This window comes from Pseudopipra pipra, chromosome 19, assembly GCF_036250125.1.
Source record: "Pseudopipra pipra isolate bDixPip1 chromosome 19, bDixPip1.hap1, whole genome shotgun sequence".
NCBI lineage: Eukaryota > Metazoa > Chordata > Aves > Passeriformes > Pipridae > Pseudopipra > Pseudopipra pipra.
Genome location: NC_087567.1, coordinates 12,150,222 through 12,172,871, shown reverse-complemented (window position 1 = coordinate 12,172,871; position 22,650 = coordinate 12,150,222). Strand labels below are relative to the sequence as shown.

General features: G+C 62.2%; 1 protein-coding gene and 1 long non-coding RNA gene across 2 annotated transcripts; both read right to left on the bottom strand.

Moving 5' to 3' along the window:
• Positions 1–12,674: 12,674 nt before the first annotated feature.
• CBX4 (chromobox 4) lies at positions 12,675–17,231 on the bottom strand. The gene is made up of 5 exons (XM_064676244.1): positions 17,059–17,231; positions 16,920–16,963; positions 16,175–16,240; positions 15,418–15,484; positions 12,675–14,920 (listed from the first exon to the last, which is right to left on the bottom strand). The coding sequence occupies exons 1-5, from the start codon at positions 17,125–17,127 to the stop codon at positions 13,583–13,585; spliced, it is 1,584 nt and encodes a 527-aa protein (XP_064532314.1). The 5' UTR covers positions 17,128–17,231; the 3' UTR covers positions 12,675–13,582.
• A 1,495-nt stretch (positions 17,232–18,726) lies between these two features.
• On the bottom strand, positions 18,727–20,717 carry LOC135424720 (uncharacterized). The gene is made up of 2 exons (XR_010435329.1): positions 20,030–20,717; positions 18,727–19,059 (listed from the first exon to the last, which is right to left on the bottom strand). It is a non-coding gene; the product is annotated as an uncharacterized LOC135424720 (long non-coding RNA).
• Between the last annotated feature and the right edge of the window lie 1,933 nt (positions 20,718–22,650).

Genomic DNA, 22,650 nt, shown 5'->3' with positions numbered 1-22,650 from the left:
AAACGGGAACGTTCCGGGGTACTCCTGCACCCCGTCTAGCCGGCGCGGCTCCGTCCCACCGGCTGCTGCCCGCGCCGGGGCCGCGCTGCTCGGCCCGCAAAGACGGCAGAAGGACGGACCTGCTCCCTGCAGCGGCCACGGGAGCGTCACGAGTGGGCAGGGGCCGGAGTGGGACGGAGCGCGGCGCGCGGCCCGGCGACACCGATGGCGGCGGCCCCGCCGGGAAAATCTGACGTGGATGTGACAGATGAGACGGGGTGCGAGCGCAGCCGCCCGGGGCTGCCGCTACCCCTATCCTACATCCTGCCCGGCTCAGTCTCGTCTCCGTCCCTACCCATCCCCTCCCGTCACCGCCCTTCCCGCGGCTCCGTTTTTAACAAAAGCAATTAGAGGTGAAGCGCTGCTCATTTGCATTCCACCTAATGACCGGCGGTGGGTTCCCCCGGCCACGGGGGGGGGTCGGCGGCGGCAGGCCCGGGCCCTGTGGGGCGGGGGGCGCGGCCCGGCCCCGCCCTCCCCGCGGCCCCGCCCCCGGCCCCGCCCCGCCCAAGGTAGGCGCTGTATTTAGGTTCATGCCCTTATATGGCGATGCGCGCGGCGCCCCGCGGACGGCGCGCACCATATAAGGCAGCGGCGCGCGGGCCCGGGTGAGCTGGTGGGCGCTGATTGGCCCGTCGGTATCGCAGCAACGGCCCTCGCGGGCGGAACGGCCCCGCGCCCCCCCCGCCGGGACCCCGCGGGGCCGGAGCGGGACCCCCGTCACACCGAGGGACCCCGACGGCACCGCCCCGGCGCGCGCCCCCCGGCCCGCCCGGCCCCCCCTGTCGCCTCGCTGCCCCTTCCCGCCCCGGGGCTCCCGGCTCCCCATCTCGCCGCCGGTGTTCCGTGGGCACCGACGGCACGCGGGAGCCCGCGGCGCTCCAGAAGTGCGGCGGGACGGCCGGTCCTCTGTCTCCGCAACGCGGGTCACGGAGGAGGCCGACCGTGTCCGTCCCACTTGCGGCAGAGGGTCCGGCGGGACCGCGGGCCAGGAAAGCCGGCAGGACGGGGCGGCCCCGCTGCTCCGCCGAGCGGGACTTCGAGTGGGCAGGGGGAGCGGGGGGACGAGTGACCCCCGTCTGGGGCACAGAGACTGGGGGGCTTTGCCTCAGCCGGGGGCGCTGCGCCGGGCGAGGTATTCCCGGGAGGCACCGGCGCCCTTCGCACCGTGCGCGGCGGAGACAGCGGCTTCCGCGCACGCGGGCGCCACCCGTGATGCACTCACGGCGCGGGAAAGCGCCTTCCCATGTCCAGTCGCCACGGTGCGGACCGGCCGAAGGGGAAAGATTTCCCGCTCTCCTGTGGGGAAAGGATCACCCCCCTCCGGCTCCCACACTCCCGTTTTCGGGACATCCCCTCACTCCGCGGACACCCGCGAAAATCACCGGCGGAGAGCGAACCTCCGGCAGCGCAGGCACCAGCCGCGCACCCACGCGTGTCCGCTCCTGCCTCGCGCCCACGCGCCCGGGGGTCCGCCGCCGTGACGGGCGGGGGGCGGCGACACGGTGCGGGGCCGTGGGGTCGAGTTTTCGTTGCGGCTTCGGCGCGGAGCCGGTGCGTGGCCGAGTCGCGGCCGCACGGCGCCGCGTCCCCCCGGCCCGATTATTTTTATATATTTTATTTTAATTTTATTTTAAACCGAAAGCAAAACCGGGCGCTGCGGGAGCGGCTGCGGGGCTGGGGCTCCTCCTGCGCGGCGGGTTGCGGGGGATGATCGGCCGCCCCTCCACCGCGCCCCCCCGGGTTCGGAGCCGCCGCCGCCCTCGGCGGGCACCGGGCGGGGGCTGCGGGCACGTGCCGGGCTGGCGCTACGGGGCCGGTGGCGATCGGGGCGGGCTGCCCCGCGCCCCCCCCGCGCCGCAGGTGAGGCCACGCACCGAGCTCCGCCGAGGTCCCGCCGCCCCGCGGAGCCTCCGGCCGCCCCCCGCGCCGCCTGCCCCGGGGCTCCTCGGGGGGGCCGGCGGGGAGGGCTGCGCCGCTTCCTCGCCGTCCCCCCCCATGGCAGGATTCAGCGGGCTCCGCCGAGCAGCCATTTTCTGCAGCTGCTTCTCCACCGGAGCTCAGCCGGGCGGCGGGGCCGGGCGGCGGCACAGCCCGGGGGACCCCTGCCCCGCTGCCCTCCGCCGGGACGGGCGCCCCGAGCCCGGGCGGGCGGGGCCGGGGGTGGCCGGGCTGCGCCGCAGGGCTCTCCGTGACAATCCCACCCTTTCCCCGCCATTTTGTTACCGTGCTGGCGTTTTCCCAAAGCAGAGACAGAGCGGGAGCCTTGGGAACGGGCCCCTGTTGTGCCGGGGCGTTCGCGACCCGTGGCCCCGCTCCCTCCCACCCCCGCCGCGCCGCACCTGGCAGCGGGGCCGGTCCCGGGACGCGTGGCCACCGCCGGCACCTTCCCACCGGGGTTGCCCCGCTCCCCTTCGCGCCCCGCGCACGCAGCACCGAGGGTCATGACTGTCTGAGTCCACGCAGGACCCTGTCACGCGGGACCGACACCGATGTCCGGGACGCTCTCCCCAAGCAGAGGATCCCGAAGCGTGGTCACCAGACTCCCTTCCCGATGGACCGGGGACGCGGGGCTGGTCGCCTCCCTCCGCCCTCCCCATGGGCATCGCAAGTGCCCCGCGGGGCGGGGGGAACGTCCCGTCGGGGAGGGTCCGCCACGGGGCCGTGCCGTTCACCACAGCATCCTTCAGCCTTGCTCGGTCCCGGTGGCGGTCCCGGCTCCTCGCGGGACCAGCCCAAAGGCCCTCGCGGGAAACCCGTGGGGACGACACCGGCCAGTGCTTGGCCCACGCGAGGCCGGGCGCGCCGTCGTGGCGGAGAGCACGACCAGACCGGCGGGAAGGGCGGCGAGGGGACGGAGGGAGGCGGCCGGGACGAGCCGCGGGACAGCACCGGCGGCGCGGGGATGGGCGGGCAGGATGGCGGATGCCCCGACGGGGCGGGCCGGTCCCTCCACCCGCGCGGGGTTTGATGAACGCCTGGTTGACACCAACCAGGGAACCCTGCCGGTGGGTGCGCGTCCCTCCCCCACGGCTGCATTCCCGTGTCGGGGGAGGGGGTCGGATGTGGCACGACGCGGGAGATGCCCCGTGCGAGCGGATGCGGAGCGCGGCGGGGCCGGTGCGTGCCCCGGGCTGAACCTCCGGAGCTGAGCGGCGGCGGAGGGCGCAGAAGGGAGTGAGGAAGGAGGGGGCTCATGCAGTGCTGCAATGCAGCGCCGCGCCGAGCCCGCCGGCCCGGCCGCGCTCTGCCGCCCGTCACTGCGGCAATGCGGGTGGAAGCCCCACCCGGGCTGGACCGAACCAAGCCGGGCATCCCCTGCCTGGTCGGGCCGCCCTCCACCCCAGCCGCGCCGGGCTGTCGCTCTCCGCCGCTTCCTCGCCCCTGTTTCGTTTTCCTCCCGCCCCTGCCAGGACCGCGGGACGTTTTCTCCCGCGGCGGGAGGAACCGGGACCCGGGTACCAAGGACCGCCCGCTTGCCCTGTGTTTGCGGAGGGTGGGCCTTATCCTGCCTCCGGCGCTGGACACCCATAGACCCTGCCAGCAGCCACCCTGGCCCCTTCCAGCGCCCCGGCTTCTCGCTGCGATTTCCCCGGGCGCCGAGACATGCGAAGCCGCCGGTGCTGCACCGTCCCGGGGCGGATCCCCGGTCTCTGCCCTGCTCCGTTCCAATTTCTCCCGGGGGAATCTTCCCTATCTCACCTCCGGGCCCCCACCCTCTCTATTTCTCCATCTCCTTCCCCCCGTCCCCGATGTCCCTTCCTCGTGGTCCCACTACAAACAGCGCTGCGGGTCCCACGTGGGACCCCGGGCGGGGGGGGGTCCCACCTCTGCTCCGCTTCCCCGCGGCTGCCATCTGACTCTTGGACACGCAGCACTGCGGCCGCGCGTGGGAGCACCCGGTAAGAGGGAGCCCCACGCCGCAGCCGCTTTCCCGCGCCCCGAGGTGCCGGTGTGCGGTGGGGTGCGGGCAGCGCCCTGGAGGGAAGGGATTCGTCTTATAAAAGCCACCCATAAAGACACAAACCCAGCAGGGCACGGTGGACCACGGGGTACATAAAATATCCGGGTGCGAGGTTTAAGACTGGGGGGGGGCACTATAAGCCCCCACCGCCCGCCCTTGTCCAACAGGCTGTGTATCACTCCCCTCGCTATTTGCCTCCTGCCGCAGCAGCCGGGGGCTGGATCCAGGGATTATCTCCCAGCCATGCCAGGCAAACTGGGTTCTGCCCTCCCACCTGGATGTTTTTTTTCTGACGCGGTGAAAATGGCACCGCATTCCAGCTCCAGCTCCTGCCGGTGCGGACTCAGCCGCTGGATCCTGCCGTGTCTGCGTTTGCTGAAGGAAATCTCAGCGGAGCCCCTGAATTTCTTCCCTGGGAGAGGTTTACAGGCTGATCAAAATATCCTTAACCTTCCCTTCGGGAGGCAGGGCACCCCCGTGGCTCACTCTGGGGCTCCCCGCGCCCCTATGCCCTCCCTCCGCCTCTCCCCGACTCCTCTCCAATATTTCAGTGTCTCTTTTGAGCTACCGGAGGCTGTTCCACGCGAAAGCGGGCTCACCAGTGCCACACACCGAGCAGTACCACCGCCCGGCTCTGCCCTCGGTCCCCTGCACACACGGGGAACCTTCCTCGGTGGCGGTGCCGTCCCTGTCCCTCTCCCCCCCCCCCCCGCCATGCGACACAGTTCCCGGTGGCACCGAGAGAGCGGCTGCACACGACGCTCCTTGCCGCGGAGATTTGTTGTTTAACTCCTCAGGCAGGGTTGAATAGATGCGGGGACAGAGCGATCCCTGACCGCAAACCCCCCCGTGCTCGCGGGGGGCTCCCAATCCCCCGGGCAGGTTCAGCCCTTGGCTCCTCCTGCCATGGTCCTTCTCCAGGAGCAAGAAAAGGGTCACACTTCGGGGGCACTTTGGGAACCCACCCTGCCCCTGCGGGGGAAGGTCCCGGGACCCCCCAGGGGTGGCTGAGCCCCGAAGCCCCGCACCGAGCGGCTGCCGGGCTGGTTCTCTGCAACCCCCGCTCATCGCAGCCCCTCCTGTGACTGAGCATCTCGCAGGACACCGTCCCGGGTGCCCCCCAGCAGGTTCCCCGCCTCGTGGAACTCCAGCTCACAGCGGGCTGTGCTGAGCCCCCGGCTGGCCGCTCTCAGCCCACGGCCACGGGGGTGCTACTTTCACGGCCCCTGTGCCACCCCCAAGCTGGGCTTTCTCATCTCCCAGCACTTGGGACGTGGCACCAGGCAGCGGTTCTCAGTCACACGAGGGTTGCGGGGGGGGGGGGGGCGGGGCGGCGCTGGGCAAAGGCAGAACTGCCTTGCCAGAGAAAGAAAGCAGAGTTAAATCTGTCAGCCCGAAAGCAGAGAGACAATGCCACGGTCGAGACTTATTTGTCACATACTCAGGCGAGAGATGGAAGGAATTCCTGTGATAATGCTCGTCCCTGCTCAGCCACTGCTGCTGAACCACAAATTGCTGCTTGCAGCACAAAATATGGAAATGGGATACATTAGATTAGACGCCTTTCTTGTTGGGGCTCTGCTCTAGGAGTTATTTCTGAGTCCAGAGAGTTAAAGAATCTTCAAGCAGCAAAGCATCAGACCCTGGGAAAGTGGGTCTGCTTCAGGTGGTGGAGCTACAAAAAGGAAACACATCAGGAAAGCGGCTACCGTGGAGCCAGTGAAGGATTTTTCAAAGCAGAGAGAGACATCCAGGGAGGGCTCTTCCCACCTCGGGTTAAAAATGGCTCAGGGTCAGGTTGAGCCCTTAAACTCGAGATAAGGCATCATTCCACCAGTCGCCGGGGAGTCCACCATTCCGACCACCGCAGCTTCTTCTCTGCACAACCCACCATGAATTCCCCTGGTTTATCTGTTGTGGTGACTTCATTTGACAGAAGGACACAGGCAGAGGAAGGACAGTGTCACGGCTGGACCCAGCGCACATTCCTGATGTTAAAATGACAGCCTGGCTCGCACCGCACGGCAAATGGATGGGTACAGCGAGGACAACGCTCCAGCCTTCATTTTTCAGCCATGTGGAATTACTAACATATGTGAAAATTAACGTTTCCAAGCATATGTGAATATTACCATTTATTTTGTGCTTCGGTGGCTCCTTGATACCGAACAAACCTCCCCGAAGCTTGTATTTGGTATTAAAAAGAACCTGACGCTCCATTTTAAATTTTTTTTCTTTCAGACAAAATATAAAATATTTCTTTTCCCATGTCCCCGGGACTGTGAGCTCCGAGCAGCTTCCCGAGCTTGAGGAGCCCGTTCCTTCCGAGGCAACGGCGATGGGAAGGGGCATCCATCCCCGGGGCGCGGGAGATGGGGCGGCACCAGGACAGGAACCCAGAAATTCAGAGGGGGGAACGCCCCCAACCCCTATCGTCTGAGACGCGATGCCCAGGCTCTCACAAAGGGCATTTTTAGGGGGTCCTGGCCGCTCTCCCCAGTGCCGGGGCCAAGCGCTGCCCACCCCCCTGCCATCCCCGCGCTCCCCGCTGCGGTTTGACGCCCCTTTCCCAGCGTGCCGCCCGTGGGCTGAGCCCTTCCCGCACGGCACAGCCCACGCCCGCAGCCCGGCGTGGCCATTTTAGCCCGCACTCGCTCCCGCCGCTGCCGCAGCCCCGCTCGCCGCCCCCTCGCTCTCTCCAGCGGCTGCGGAGCGGTCCCGCCTCGGGGCTGGCGTGGCGATGCCCACGCGGCGTGACACGGTTCCGCGGAGCATCCCCTGCAGCGGTCCGGTCCCACCGGCCGCCCCCGGGCTGAGCTCGCCGAGCCCCCCCGCCACCGGCGGCACCGGGGGGGCGGGAAACGCTGAGTCCGAGTTCGCCGTTCCCAGCTCTGGGAGCGGCTCCTGGGCTGCAATTTTCCACCCTTAGCTTCAGCCGAAGCATAGCGTGTGACATTTGAGTCATCCTGGATTTCCTATTCTTGTGCTTCATAAACGAAGTGACAACGTCCCCGTGCTGGGCGTGAGGGGAAGGGGCAAACCCGGGGTCCCCGGGTGGACCCTTCCCTGGAGCAGGTTGTTCTATCTGTGCTTCATTTCAGAGCCGTTACCAAACACCACCATTCCTTGTCCTGTACATCCCAGGCTCATCCCTACTGTGGACAAAGACAGAGCATCCAGAGGCATCCCAGGTGATGTGGCTTCACAGTGGCCCAACCAGAATTTTTTGCTCAGCACAGTTTTTATATCCAACATTAAATACACATTTGTTGAAGCTTCCATCAGTTCAGACCCTCTGTTCAGGCTGCTGTTAATCCATTTTCTAACAATATCCAAGGCTTTTACATTTATTTTCTCTATCTGCAGAGCTTTGCCCTGGCTGCTATGGCACAACAGCAACACCTCTGAATGGTTTAGGTTATCCCCTTTCTCACCTCCAACGAAGCACTTTTATGCCAAAATAGCAATGTATAAAAACCCTGGACAATGGCAGTGTGGCCATGCTTCACTTCCCAGGAGCTTCCTGGGACAGAGCCTGTAGCACTGGTGGAGCTCAACCCTCCCCTGCAAAAAGGTGCTGGTGTTTGACAGGGCTCCTGGAGGGTTTGGGGGACCCTGGAGGGTTTGGCAGTTGGTGTTTAAGTTTCCTTCTCTCCCCACCCCGGAACCCCAGGGCCTGCTGCCAAGCAGAGTCACCCAGGGACAGCACACAGCCTGGCTCCTGGAATCCAGGGTGCTCCCTGCCAGGCTGCACTGTGTTGCAGTGTGTTTTATATGCCTGCTCCTTCGATAAAAATAAATCTTCATGTTTGCAGTTTGCTTTAAACTACATTAAGGTGTCAGCTGAACTGACGGCTCCTGTGAGAAACGACCTCAGGAGGTGCCGGCAAATGGCTCCTGGGTGATGGGAGGCACTGGCGGGTCCCAGCCTAGGGGAAGAGACCCCAGCCACCCTCAGGCCTGCCGGGGCCTGCCCCAAACTTTCATCATTGCAGAGACCCTCGTTTCTCTCCCATTTTCACCCAAAGGTCTGTCATGCAGTAACACCCCTTCGGTGTCCACGAGACTCCACATGCCAGCACAGAGCCAGGGATGGCTCCTATGAGCAGCTGTACCACCAGGTCCCTCTTCCTTTTCCAGTCTCCTTTCCAACTCACCACCAACCCTCTTTTCCTTCCCCAGCAGGCTGCACACATCCAGTTGCAGCCACCTCAGCTCCTCTCCCATGTCACCCACCCCGTCCCCCTCCCTGTCACTCCCTGAAGCAATCATGGGGTCCCTTCTCAGGAGTGCAGTGAGGGGGGCCAGGACCTCAGCCCCCATCTCCATCCAACCTCTCCCTCACACAGCCACTCTCCATCACCACACTGACACTGCCTGAGGCCTGGCCACACCACAGAGCCGTGGTTGGGTCAGGCACTGCCGGCCCAACTGCCTTGTGAATGTGTGAGCTGCTTTGGTTTGCCTAGAATGGGATTTTTCCCAGCTCAGGGTGCAGGAGGAGCTTTCCCAGGCACAGGGGATCCTCAAGAGCCACTCAACAAGGCTCTGGAAGCACCTGGAGCTGGTCTGGGCTGTGCTGACCTTCCTCTTCTGGCAAGAATGTGAACAGAGCCGTGTCCTTGTGGCTGTCCCCTCCGTCTGCTCTGACACAGATCTCACATGAATCTGGGCTGAATCCAAATGATCTTATCTGTGGAGAGACTGAGGATTTCCTACTGCCAGGCTTTTTTGACTGCTCAAACCAGAGGCAGCCCCGTGGGATGAGAGACGCGAGGGGGCTCAGGGGTGGGGAAGCAGGGAAGCCCTCTCACCATCCTCTCGCCATCCCCTCACTGTCCCGGTTTGGCGAGGGGGTTGCATCTCAGTCTTGCCCTCCCACAGCTGCTCTCCCACACAGAAGGACACCAACCCCTTCAAAAACCCAGTAAACCCCCTTGGTGGCTGCTGGATCAGCCCCACTGGATCCAGTTTTAGATAAAACTGTTCATAGCAGCCAACACGTGCACGGCTATGCTCAAGGGGACAGGCCTAGAAAAACAGCCCAAGCAGTGGGTTCCCCCCCAGAATGAGACCATGAATGCTTTACCTTCTTGTTGATTTCTCTGACAGGGGACAGATGCTGAGGCCACCTCATTCAGCAAAGTCACACAGTCACCCCCTGACATTGCACATCAAAAGGAGAGAAGAATGGGAAAAATAAAGGAAAAATCCCACAAAATGCAAAATGACTGCCTGGAGGAGCTGCCCCCACCCACGTGTGAGCAAAAGCAGTGAATGCCCCAACTGCCTGGGAAATCCTCCACTTCACACAGCACATGGCCACCCACACTTTCTGCCCTTCTCCAGGAGAGGCTCCTCTCCCATTCCCAGTCTGAACCTGGAAGTCTGGACCCATTCCCAGACTGGACCTTCCCATTCCCACGAGGCTGTTCCTTATTCTGGTTAAAAGACATCGGCTCTGTGTTACATGTTTATTGAACATCCTTCTCCATTACAGCATCCTCACCCCAGGGATGCAGCCCTTCCACCCAGCCCCGGGGCCCACGCTGCTGCTGCCCTGTGGCCATTGCCTGGGGATGATGTTTCCATCCCCTTGAGTGGAGCAGGGATCACACTGACACCTCCTGAAACCACACAGGGCCATGGCAACCGCTGGTGACAGAGCTGGATCCAGCCCAGCACTGCTGTGACACTGGTACCCCCATGGGCACGGGAGAACGTGAAAGCATCAGCACAGAGCTGCAGCCCTCCTCTGTGCAGGGCCATGGATCCATCCAGCCCTTTCAGAAGGGCTCGAAGACGAACACAAATTCTCCTTTTACATCAGCAAATATTTGTCTGGAATAAATCCAAACCAAGCAGAGGTTAACGCATTCCTGGGAAATACATTCAGTGTAGAGCACACCAGTCTTCCTAATGGAGCGTGGTGACGCTCCATCTCACCCTGGATCACTCTGATAACCATTGGAAGTCACTGTGGACTCCACATTAATTTGCTCAGTAACAGGCATTTAGGTTTGATGCATTTAAAAGGGAAAGAGAGCACCAGGAATAAGTAATTCATATCCAAACACTCCATCTCTTCCAGCCAACCAGCCCAGCAAGGGAAGGGCGCAGCTTTTAAACCAGTAACTACTTATCACACCTTTCACAGCACAGGAAGCTGCTGGAGTTGTGATAAACATGATCAAACTATTAGAGTAAGAAATATCTGGTTGTGTGGTTTCCGGGAAATGGTGCCTCAAACCAACCCCGGCTGCTGCCGGCACAGAGGGGGCTTCAGGGGCTTCTGCAGCCCCGGGGGTGGGGGGCACAGGGGAGGGAACTCAGAAACACGTGCTCAGAGGGACAGTGTTCCCTTAAAAACTGGCAACACAACACCCTCCATTTTCAGAAATGCTAATGAGCTGAGCTAACTGCAAACCTGCGAGCAGTTATTAATTGCCCAGAGCCTCACACCCCTACAGCCCAGGGAACGAGGCTGCCGAGCCAGCTCTCGGCAGCAGCGACGCTCAGGCTCTGGCCCAGAGCCTGCAAGCCCACATTCGAGCACACAACCTGCTATTTGTGAGAAACCCTGTGGGTTTCATCCACCTTTGTGTGGCTAAAGAGCAAGTTGTGCCCTGGCAGCTGCCCTGCCCTGGAGCCGCAGCCCGGCCCCGCTCCTGCACTGGCTCCCGCTGCTGTCTGTCGAGCTGCACTTCCCCTTTCATAAATCACATTTTGCATTCTGAGCATGCGTCTCCTCTTCCATGCCATTTTTGTTTTCAGATAACCATTAGCTTAATTAATCAAGGGAAATGCATCATTTCTGATCGTGTGCTCTGATAGCGAAGCCTGGGACGGCAGGGAAACGCTTCCCACCAACCCATCCCCTGGCACCCCCCTCGTGGGCTGAGGTTCACCTGCCCCGACACCCCCTCAGCCCGTCACCCACACAGCCCCGGTGGCACGAAGCATTGATTAAAACCCCCTTAACATTCAGCATGGCCATCAGGCAAATGTTGATTCTAATCAGAGTTCACCATTTCCACTTGCTCTCCACCAGCTTTGGGGTCTCCATGCAGGCAGGTGAACATCCCAGCCCTGAACATCACCCAAGTGTCCACTGGCTTTGGGGCATCGACTGAAACAGGAGTGAAAGTGAGCTGTCAGCACTCACCCTGCCCACATCAACCAGTTTAACCAAAGAGCTGGGATGGAGCCGCCTTCCTGGAGTCAGCTCCCAGGAACCATTCCCACAACACGAGCGCTCTGAGCAGCACACCTGAGCTACACCAGACCAAACCCAACGTCTGGGACAACAGCATCCACAGTCAGTTGTCCTACTTGGATACAAGCCTCTTCAGCTGCCCCAGCGGGAAAAACAGCATCACACCCACTGGCTCCTTGGCTCCTTTTCCTTCATTTAATTCAAACTACCTTGGAAAAGTGCTCCAGCTCTGACATGAGAAACTCTGTAGGCAAGACCTGGGCTGACATGGCACATGCAGGGGTTCCCACTGTGACCCACTCCAGATGACATCTGGCTGGATTCTGTCCCAACTTCCCACAGCCCTCAGGATTTATGAAGCAACAATTACCATAGTGAGTTTGGAATTTAAATAGAACGACACCTGGGAAGCCCAGGTGGCCCAGAAGTGGGCAACATGAGACAGGGGGTTATTTGTGCTTTGGGAACAGCTCTGCCACACGCCCGGACAGACAGGCACCATGTGACAGCAGGACCCAGGGCTGAGCCTGCTGGGTGCCCCCCAGCCCTCGGGCTCTCACAGGGCAACTCACCCACACCTCAAGTAGCTCAGGTATCACTGTAGGGCCCACCTTACCCAAACAAACTAATTCTGCTTCTCACAAGCTTGAAGCTCCAGACCACACACATCAACGTGCCAATATTTCAACCAAGATCTTTGCTGGAAGAGAAATCAACTTTGATCAAAAGCCCAAGAGGCTGGCAGTGTTTTGCTGGCAGGAGGCTTGGAGGGCAGCACTGCCCAGGCACTTGACTGTTTCTGGGGAGGTGACAGGGGGTCACTGTGGGGGTGGGGATCATGTGCTGTATCTTGGCCGCCCGCAGATGGGCTGAAGGGGCTCCACTGCTGGGCTGCCACCACCCTGTGAGCCATTTTGTAAAGAATTAGCCCCGTGCTGTATTTTCCAGTGGACTCCTCCAGGAATTATTAATCTCCTTCAGAGACCTCTGCAACTTTCTTGGTGGAATTTGGACCATCTTCCTTTCTGTTCAACTTCTCATCTAACCACGACCCTCCCCAACACTGGGATGACGCCACTGGGATGGATGGCAGCGATCACCCATCATCCCCTGTGCTGCCTTTCCAGCCTGTGCTTCCACAGCCTTCCCAGTTTCCCATCACAGACCTCACGCAGCCCATTTTGGAGAAGCCCAGCCCTTGCCTTGGCACTGTGGGGAGAGGGAAGCACCACACCACAGGCTCCCACAGCCTCGCTGCCCACCCAGAACACGGGGCTCCCTCAGCACTGTGGGCAAGACACTCTTTGGGTGAAAAATCAGAACTCTATTCAATATGCTTCATCTCAGAGCCGATGTTTTAACCTGCAGGTACCTGCTGTGGGGCAGCCTGGCCGCAGCCTGCCCGCACAGAGACCTGCCATCCCTGTGCCGCAACAAACGCACTCCAAATCCCGGTAGTTTTTGTAAAGGTTTATAGTCCTTTGCCATGATTGCATGATACATTTCTTTCCCCATGACACAGCCCTCGGACCAGGACGCGCCGCTGGCAGCTCGCAGCAGCTGGGCTTTGCACTCCGACCTACACTAGCTGCAGAACATCAAATGCACTTTCAACATCTCCATTTAATATTTACATTCAAGCAATTAATAATTGGAAGCTTATAGTTTAGACATTTCTAATAGCAGCAATTTCTATAATAGCTCGTTTAGCTTTAGATAACCATTTTTTTTTTTTTTTGCACATAGAAACACCACATGTGTACAGTATCAAAAAATATATACGGGTATGGTCCTGCGGGTCGTGGGGAGGGCAAGGGGCTGAGACTAACAAATGCTCAATGGTTAAAAAGGAGAACAGAAAATAGTCGTTTGATATAGTTTATAAGGTGATCTAGGGACTCCATAAATCTAGGCTTTATATTTCATTATATAAATACCTACAAATAAATATATTAGCGTGGCCAGGGAGCGACCAGCTTTCAGCTCAAACAATACATTTCAATAACACCACGTACAAACGGGAGCAAGAATCACTCGACAAGTTAGCACTGTTAAAATATAATACTATAACTCTGAGTAACTGGCGGGTCCCATCCTGGCGTGTCCCATCGCCCGCAGGTCCTGGGGCAGCCCCCGACCACAGGGCGAGAGCAGCGGCGAGGTCACCCCACGTGGCAGGGACGGCCACTGTGCCCGGCCCTGTCCCGGCGTCCCCTCGGTGGAGATGGCAGGCTTGGCCGCCGCGGCGCGGGCAGGGGCACACGGGCTCCGGGGAAGGGGCACCAGTACCTTGGAGGAGGTCGTGGGGCCGGCGGCCCCGGGGCGGGCAGGCAGCTCCCACGGGGAGCAGCCGCCGTCCCACCTCACACCGTCACGTACTCCTTGAAGGTCACGGTCAGGCAGTTTGCGGTCACGTCTGTGATAATTATATTCCCAAAGAAGGGCTTGAACTCCTGCAGGGACTCAGCCTCATCCTCCTCCTCCTCCGCGGCCTCCCGGGGCTGCGGAGGCTCCATGGCCGTGGCCGGTTTCTCAGCCGGCGGTGGCGGCGGCACCTCCGGCTTCACCTGCGCCAGGGCCACCTCACCCTCTGCCCGCGGCTTCACACAGCGCAAGTCTATGGGCTCGTCCAGGTCCGAATCCAGCAGGATGACCTCCGGCTGGGCGGGTGGCTCTGGCCGCTCTGGGGCTGGGGGGCTGAGGCAGGTGGGGGCACTGATGCTACGGGAGGTCAGGCGCTTCTTGCCCGGCTCCCGCTCCACGTGCGGCTCCGACAGGCAGCGCTTCCGCGAGCCAGCGCTGGAGAGGTTCAGTCCCATGGAGGAAGGGCTGTGCTCACAGACAGGACTCAAGGACCAGGGCACGAGGTCTGGCTTGGTGGTGAGCTGCAAGGGCTGCTCCGCTGGAGGAAGGGGCAGCTCCTTGGCCAAGGGAGTCTTTTGGGGACTTTCGTCCAGCTCCGCAGGGGGCTGCCGGGCCTCGCCCTCTGCTTTGCTCAGAGCATTGCTGCCCACCACCCTCTCCTCCCCTGGCTTCCTCCAAGCCTCTACCTTCTCCTCCCCACCCTTCTTTGGAGTCCTTTCCTCTGCAGCCCGTTTCCGGGGAGGCTCCCCAGACTTGATCTTCACGGCCTGCATGCCGTTCTCCATGTACTTGCTCATGACGATCACGATGCGCCCGTTCTTGTTTTTGTTCTTGACGATCTTCATCTTTCCCCCAAGGCCATTGCTGGTCACCCTGTCCCGGGGGGGCGGTCCGGTGCCACTGGACAGGTTCTTCTCGGCCCCATTTTTGCTCTCTGCTGTGAGGTTCTTGACTGGGCCCAGTAGGTTTTTGGCTGGGCCATGAGCCCACTTGTCTGGGTGGGCGACCAGGGGAGTCTTGTTACTGTCCAAGCAGGCCTGGCCCTGTGGCTCCTTGCTGCTGGGCTGGTAATGGGGCTCGTACATCTTGGGGTCCGGCTGGTAGTGGTGGTGCTTCTTGCTGTTCAGCTGGTAGTAATACTTCCCTTTGCTGTGGGACTGATGCTTCATGCTGCTCTCCTTGCCGTTGGGCTGGTACTGGTGGTGCTTCTTGCTGTTGAGTTCATACTGGTGCTGCTGGCTCTTGCCGGAGGAGCTGAGGTCCAGTTTGGGCCTGGTGTCCACGGCCGGGTCCTGCAGCCCCGTGAGGATGTTTGAGCGGCGGGCGAAGGAGGGAAGCTGCAACACAAAACCAAGGGCCGCGCTCAGACGGGGCCGGAGAACCAGGTGCCGGCGCTCCAGCGAGTGCTGAAGGCGCCGGTGGAACCCCCGCTCCTCCAGCAGCTCTCGTTACAGGACGCTGCATCCCAGGGCGCCACGTCCTCGAGCAGGCGGCCCCAGCCCACTCCAACTTAGAGGCTGTGCATTGCTCCAGATTAATGAAGCAATGAAAAGAAGAAAAGCCCCCTTCAATCAGCTGTCTGGGAACGGGGGCTGAGCGGGACGGCCGCTGCCGAGCCCGCGAGCAGCCTGCTAATGCCACCCGGGCGCGGGCACAGCGGGGCTGCCCTGCAGCCCGGGGAGGGGGGAGCGCTGAGCTCAGCGCTGGGGCCCGGGGTCCCCGGGGTGTTGTGAGCAGCCTCCTCAGCATGATGAAACCCGCTGCAAGCGGCTCCCCGGGGACGGTCGCGGCAAACAGTGCCCGAGGGTGAGGGGCTGCACTCCCGCGCATTTACCTGCACGACCAGCGGCTTTGGCTTGGGCCCCCGCTTGCGGTATCCCATCAGCTGCTCCTGCCGCTCCCTGCGGGAACACAGCGTCACGGTGAGGCCCGAGGGCAGCACACGGACCCCCGGGGCGCACCCATCCCCCGCGGCGGTTCCCTGGTGCCAGCGACCCTACGTGGGTGCAGCGGGGGGGTGGCAGGAGGGGGACCGGGGCCCGCAGGAGCGGAGCCGCAGGCCGGGGGGCCCGCAGGTGGCAGCGGGCCGGGGGCACAGGCACTCCGTGGAGGCAGCGCTTTCCCCGCTCCCGCCTCCCCCGCTGCGCCGAGGGGCTGAAGTTTACAGTTTGCGCCAAAACACTCCAGGAAATAAATGCGCGGAAAGAGAAAAAAAAATAAAAAGGCTTTAAAAAAAAAAAAAAAAAGCCGAAGCCCGTCCAAGCGCAGCAGCAGCAGAAGCAGCAGCAGCAGCAGCGCCGCCTCCTCCACTCGCGGCATCGAATCCCGGGAAGCAGGAGCGCGAGGCGCGGCGTGGGGGGGGGGCCGCGGCGCGGGGGGGGAACCGCGGCGTGGGGGACCTTGACCCGGAGCGTTTCCCGGTGGCCCCGCACCGCCCGCCCCGCCGGGGCCGCGCCCCCCAGCCCGGCCCGGGCCCGGCCCGCGGCCGCCCCCGGCGCGGCCCCCGGCTCCGTGACGCATCTGCAATTGCGGGAGCGGCGCCGGGCGAGGGTCCCGCCGCCCTTCCCGCACCCACCCCCTCCGCCGCTCACCTGTTCTGGAAGGCGATGAGCAGCCGGGGGTCCAGGATGTTCTCCTCCGGCTCCCACGTGTTATATCTGGGAGAGGGGAGGAGAGCGGCCGTCACCGCGGGGCCCCGCCGGCGGGGCCGGGGTCCCGGGCAGGGCCGCCCCGCAGCACCGGGCCCGATGGCAGCGGGGTGCGGAGATGGGGTCCCGGGAGAGGGGGATGGGCGGGGAGGGGACCGGGGGGGCGTCGCGGGGACAGAACTGTTTATTTAGCGCAGTTATTATTCCGGAGGAATTCCAGGCATGTCATGATGAAATTTTCCAAATCCCCTTTCCTGGACCCAGGAAAGCGGCCGCGGGGCGGAGGAGGGACCCGGCCGCCGCGTCCCGGTCCCCCCCCACCCGCACTGTCATGCGAACCCCGAACGCTCCGCAGCGACCGCGCTCGCCCCGGTGCCGGTGCTGCCCCCGCCTCGGCGGCGGCTCTCGGGGCTGCGGGGCGACGCGGGCGATTTTTGCGGTTATTCCCCCTTTCCCCTCCTGCCCGCCCCCCCCCTCCCCGTTCGGTTCTGCAATATGGAGCCCGACTCCGAGGAGGGAAAGGGGGAAGGAGCCATTTTCTGGTGCACAGCAGCCGCCGCCTGCTCGGCTCCCGCCGCCGTCACCGCCGGGCCCCGCCGCCGCCTCTCGCCGCCCGCCCGCCGCCCCGGCCGGGGCCCTTCCCGGAGCCCCATCCCCGGCCCCATCCCCGCCCGGTGTCGGTACTCACTTGGGCGACCATCCCCTCCATTTCACCAGGTACTCGACTCTGCCCTGCGCGGCGCGGGAGGCAAAGACACGGCGTCAGCGGGAACCGCCACCCCCGGCGCCCCCAGCCCCCGCCGCCCCCCGCCGCCGCCCCCCCGCACCTTTCGGATCCGCTTCTTCTCGATGCTCTCCACCGCGAAGACGTGCTCGCCCACCGCCGGCAGCTCCATCCCGCAGCCGGGAGGGGCCGGGCCGGGCCGCGCTGCAGCCGAGCTGGGCTCGGGCTCCGGCAGCTCCCGCCGCCGGCCCGACAGACACTGAGCGGCGGCACCGCAACCGTGCAAATCCCGGAGCGAGACGTCAGGGAGGCGGCGCCTCCCGGGCCCGGCTGCCCGTCAGCGGCGGGGCCGGGGGATTGGCGCAGCCCTGCCGGGGAGCGAGGCGGGGAGGGGGCGGGCGGGGGCCGGGCACGGCGGCGCGGGGAGGGGGGGCGCGGGCAGCCCGGCCCCCGCCCCACGCGTGACTCAGCACGGCCCCCACGGGGCCGGCGCGGGGCGGCACAGCCCGCGGGGCAGGTGCGCGACCCGCGCCCGTGGGGGGAGAGGGGTCGGGCGGGGGGTCCGGCCCGAGGATGCGCAGGGGGGTCCCCGCGGGGGACGAGCCCTCGGGAGGGCTCCACGGCGCGCCACGTCGCGGGCAGCCCCGGGGCCGGGAGGCGGTGGCGCCCACCCCGGCACGGCCCGGGCCGCTGCCGCCGACCGCGGGGCCCGACCCTGCCGGGGGGAGCCCTCGCCCCGCTGCCCAGCGGGTCCCCGCGATCGCTCTGCTCCCGGCCCGGGGACACCGAGCGGCGGCGGGCCCGGGCCCGGGGCAGGTGGCGGCGCTTCCCCCGCCCGGTGCCGGAAGCCGCGCACGGCGGGGCCGCTCGGGGAGCCCGGGCCGGGCGGCTCCGCGCACTCGCTCCTCGCTGGCCGGATCGCGGGGAGCCGGCTGAGCCTCGCGCGTGTCCGCGGCTGCCAGCGGGGCCACCCGGCCGCTCCCCGCACTGCTCCGGGAAACGCAGCCGTGCCGGCGCGGGGGGCACCTTCCCCCGGGCAGGTGGAGCGGGGCCGGGCACCGTCCCGGTGAGAGTCCCGGGCCGGTAGCTCCGGTCCTCCCCGCCGCCGCTGCGGGAGCGGCCCGGGAACCGCACCCCGGGCGCAGGACGGCGGAACCACGGACACCCGTGGGGCAGCTCCCGGCGCGGCGTGGAGTCCTCGGCCCCTCCCGGGGGAACTCGGCTCCCGGGGCGCGGTTCCCGCAGGTGCCGGGCTGTGCTTCGCGTCGGGTGACACCGGCGCCACCTCGGGGGTCGGGGTGGGCGGGGGGTCCCGGTGCCACCACGATCCCGCCGGCCCTCGGGCGGGGCGGCCGATCCCCGCGGGGCCGGGACCGCCCGTGGGGCTCCTGGTGACTTTCCCCGGGGTGCGGGAGGGACGGGGTTGAGCCCGAGCGGCACTGGGGCCTGGAGCGGCTCCTTTGCCGGGGGTCGGGCAGCATCCCCCGTCCCCCGAGGACGTTCCCTGTCCCCCCGGGGCCGGTCCGACCCCGGCCCGCGCGGCCCCGGCCGGCAGCAGCCCGCGCCCTCGGGGGCGCTGCCCGGGCCCGGAGGGGACACACCGGGAGGCACCGCTGAATGTCACCGCGCCGCAGCCCCTAACAAAGACGCAGCCGCCACGATCGCAGAGCCGAGCCAATAAAAAGCAAACTGATATTACAATTTTGATTTCCCTGGAGGGCCGAAGGGGCTTAATGTAAGAATTATTATCCATTGTGAACAGCAGCCCAAGGAAAGCACACACAGGAAGATTTAATTTTTTTTTTTAACTTAGTGGTTTTCCTAAGAAACATACATTCATTGAAATTTATGCCAGCGGAGTTTGTTAACCCTCCCCTTTGACATTTCCAGCTTCTCCTGTTGCCAGAGGAGACAAGCCGAGCACAAACCGCTAATGCTCGCAATAAACTAAATGCCCAGGGACGAGCATTATTTGGTGCAGTTCCTCCCCTGCCTGGGTAAGCTGGAGAGCACGTCCAGGTCTTGGTCCAGCCCAGCGAGGAAAGCTCTGCTCTTCCCAGGACACAGTCGGGAATAGGCGATGAGGAGGGCAAAGTCTGTCTGGCTGCATATATAGAAAAAATACATATATTTTTAAATGTGTGACCAAACATCCTTGGCATCTTGTAGAACCTGCCTCAGAAGCAGTTTTAGAGGCTGTTGATGAAATATAATATATATTAAAAAAAAGAAAAAGTGAAAGCAACACTGAAAACCAATATTAAAAGCATTTTAATCACTGCCTGGCCCCTGGCTCCCACAGCTCAGCAACAGCTCCCGTCCTGCAGGTTCCTGCAGGATCTTCATCTGCTTTCTGTTACGGGGCTGATTGCACATGATTCGCAGTAATGATGGTAATGGTGGTGATTTTCTGTCTCTTACCTTGCTCAGGCAGCAGCAGTTCATGAACTGATACATCTTTCCCTTTGTCAGGCCCAGAGAGGACACCTTATTTGAACCACATAAAATAGCCTAAATAAGGAAAGTGGGAAGCGTTTCCAACTGTTGCCTTTTCCTGACTGGCTGGGGCATATCACAGAGAAGAGACAAGGAAAAGGGTTTCCAACCAAAAGGAACATGAGCCAACTGCTGCCTTTCAAGCCAAGAAAGCAGCAGGTTGGTCCCGAGCAGTTTGTTGCTGTTTTGTCTGTGGATCAGGCAGGTACAGACACACATTTGGTGGGTACCTTCCCCTCCACTGCACACCTGGCCAAAAATTGGGATTCCTCTTTCTCTGCAGAGCATCAGCAATAGTTGCTGCTGCTTTTCGCAGGAAGATCCTGTCCGAGGTAGAGGACTGGGGGCTTCAACCTCCTGTATGCCCAGGCAGGGGCCTGATCCCGAGGGGGGGCTGCTGGGGTGCAGCTGTAAGACAAAACCTCTAACAGTCGGAGACAGATGGGCTTCCTGCAGGTGCTAGGAAGCATACCAAGGCAATTTCCCCTCAAATACTTGCTGGCCCTATTCCCTCCATGTACCCAGAGCTGATGTCTGTCTAGGTTTATCCTTTTCATCATTATTTATAAAGTTCTTACCCCGGAGCCAGAGCCAGCTCTGTGTCAGTGCCTCGCTTGGGGTGGGTTCCGCCTCTCCAGAACAAGATGCTCCACTTCCCCTCGCCCTGTACGCCAGTAGCTCCTGCAGCCCTGCTCTATGTTTGCCATCAAGCAGCACTGATTACACGTGCCATCATTTCTGATGTTGCTCATTAGTCTGTATCATTATTAGCAATTTAAAACAGCAATTCTCTTCCAGCTGTAATCCTCCAGCTCCACCAAGGCGACTCCAAGGCTGCAGTTTGGGTGCTTGCCTTTTCCTCCCCTCCGCCCCGACAAGGCCAGCAGTTCCTCCCGAGCCTACAGAGCCAGGGGCACGCCAGGCTGAGCACCAAATCATAACAGAAAGTTAATTCATGAATAGTTACAGCGTTTCCTTCAAGGCCGCTCCCGCAGGCCAGAAACGGACTTTGCCGTGTCCTTGGAGCGGGGGGAGGGCACTGGCCCCATTCATCCCTACCTGGCCGCCTGCAGCCTTGGCCAGCTGGGCTACAGGATTTGCCCTTCTGCTTTTGTCAGCACTGGCTTGCATTGGAAGTTGTGGCCAGTCTGAACAACAGAGTATAACACAGCCCTTGTCGAGGTCAACACTGTGCTGGAGAAAGACAAGAAAAGGATGAGTAGGTAGGCTTGGAAAAAGAAACGACAAAAAAAAGCAAACCCACAAAAACCTAAACCCACCCACCCAATCAATAGGATGCCATGAAGTACGATGTGAACAATGAAACCCTGTTCCAGGTTGCCAAGGCAAATCTGTCAATAGAGTATTGAACAAGCAAATCTGACTTGCAATTATTGTCTCCTTCTAAATACAGGCTGCCCCTCTGCCTCCCAGCTCAGCCCCAGTGCTGGTGCAGGGAAGCTCAGTGATTGCTGGCTTTAAAATGGTGAGGAAGAGTCAAGTCTGGCAGCTGGGCTGGAATTTACTCCAACATATGCACTGAACCTGCCCCTCCACCCCCTCCCGGAGCATCCCCACCACCTTTGCTGCAGCAGCTGAAGTGATGTGCCCTGCCCCCAGTGTAACAGGCAGCAGCAAAAATCCCTTTGCAAAACTGCTCATTCTTCAAAGCTATCAGTAAAACATCCGGGGCCAGTGAGCACACACAGGTATCCTCAGACACCGAGTGCCCAGAATTTTGTAACACTCAGGAGGAGCCTGAGCACCTGAGGCTGGAGCTGTCAGCATGGTGGCCTTAAAATCCAGCACGGCAGTGAGGTCTGGAGCTGCCACCACCCACCCAGAGGCAGCAGCAGTGGGAAAATCCAGAGGCAAAACCACCCTGAACTGGGTCATCACGTGGAAATTTAAATGGCTTCACTAGTGCATCGCTGCCGCTGGGGCACACGGGGCTGTGTTGGGTGAATGCTTTTTTCTAGTGCCACTTCCAGAATCCCCAGGAACGAGATACTTGCAGGAGCACACATTGTGCTTCCACAGCAGTTTAACACAGCACAGCAGAGCTGGTTTAGTGCAGCCGATGGAGGGGCTGAGGCACGAGAGGACACATGGCAGCACTACCCAGAGAAGCCACTCTGGGGACACAGCTGGGTTCCCCTCACCCCTGGAGCTCCCAGGCTGGCTCATCTGCAGGGAAGAAGGAGTGACAGCCCTGCTCTGCAGAGCTGCAGCCAGCACAAGCAGGGAGGGCAGCACGTAACAGCAGGTTCCCACTGGGCTCCATCACTTGGGGTCTTAGCTGGGAATAACCCCCCTTCCCCAGGGCTCTTTTCCACTGTGCCTTCCCCCCCAACCTCAAGCATGGGTGCCATCGAGGGAGCCTCAGAGACCATCTGTCTTTAATCTTCTTAGAGCCAGGCAAGTCGGGAGAAATTCAGAGGAAAGAGGCACTGAAGTCCTTCTGTCCCTGGCTGTGACTCTCCTTCCACAGCACAGGGCTCAGCACCCAGCTGGTGGGAGCAGGTCCTGCCTGCCTCACACTCCCAGAGCAATGTAGGCTGCCTGGGATGCACTCCCACCCTGGAAGCATTCCCACCTCCCGGGGCAGAGGGAGATGGGAACTCCTTCCCCCCGTACCACAGGGAGCCTGATGCCTGTCACTGGCCCCACCCTGCCCTGGACCTTCCCCATCATCCCCCTGGGCTCCAAGCAGCCATGGAGAGATCTGTCCTTGGTGCTCTTCCCCCTCTTATCACTTAAGCCGATGCTGTTCCTTGGCAGCTGAGTGTAATTATGAGATTTTCTCCATCAGAACTGGGTCTCTGTGTGTGTCCCGGCGTGGCTGCATCTGCCCGTGGCGGTGGTGAGGATGCTCTTCAGGTCCATGCACTCCTCCACCTGCAGCAGGGATGGCCCCATGCCCACTCGTCCCTCTGAGCCTCCAGACACTCAGTGCCACTTCTCACTCTTGGGCAGGAGCTGGGCTGAGCCCAGGAAAAGGGACTTAATCCAGGCACAGCACCCCTAGGGGTGCAGCCGCCTCATCCCACAAACGAGCTCTCCTGGCTCCCACCCACACAGGCAGTGCTTCCTGGGAGGGAGAAGTGTTTGTGAGGCCTTCCCTGGCTGCAGAGGAAAGTGGGCTGGTCATGCCAAGCTATTTAAGCACAAAGATTGACTGATTGATCTGCTAAGATTA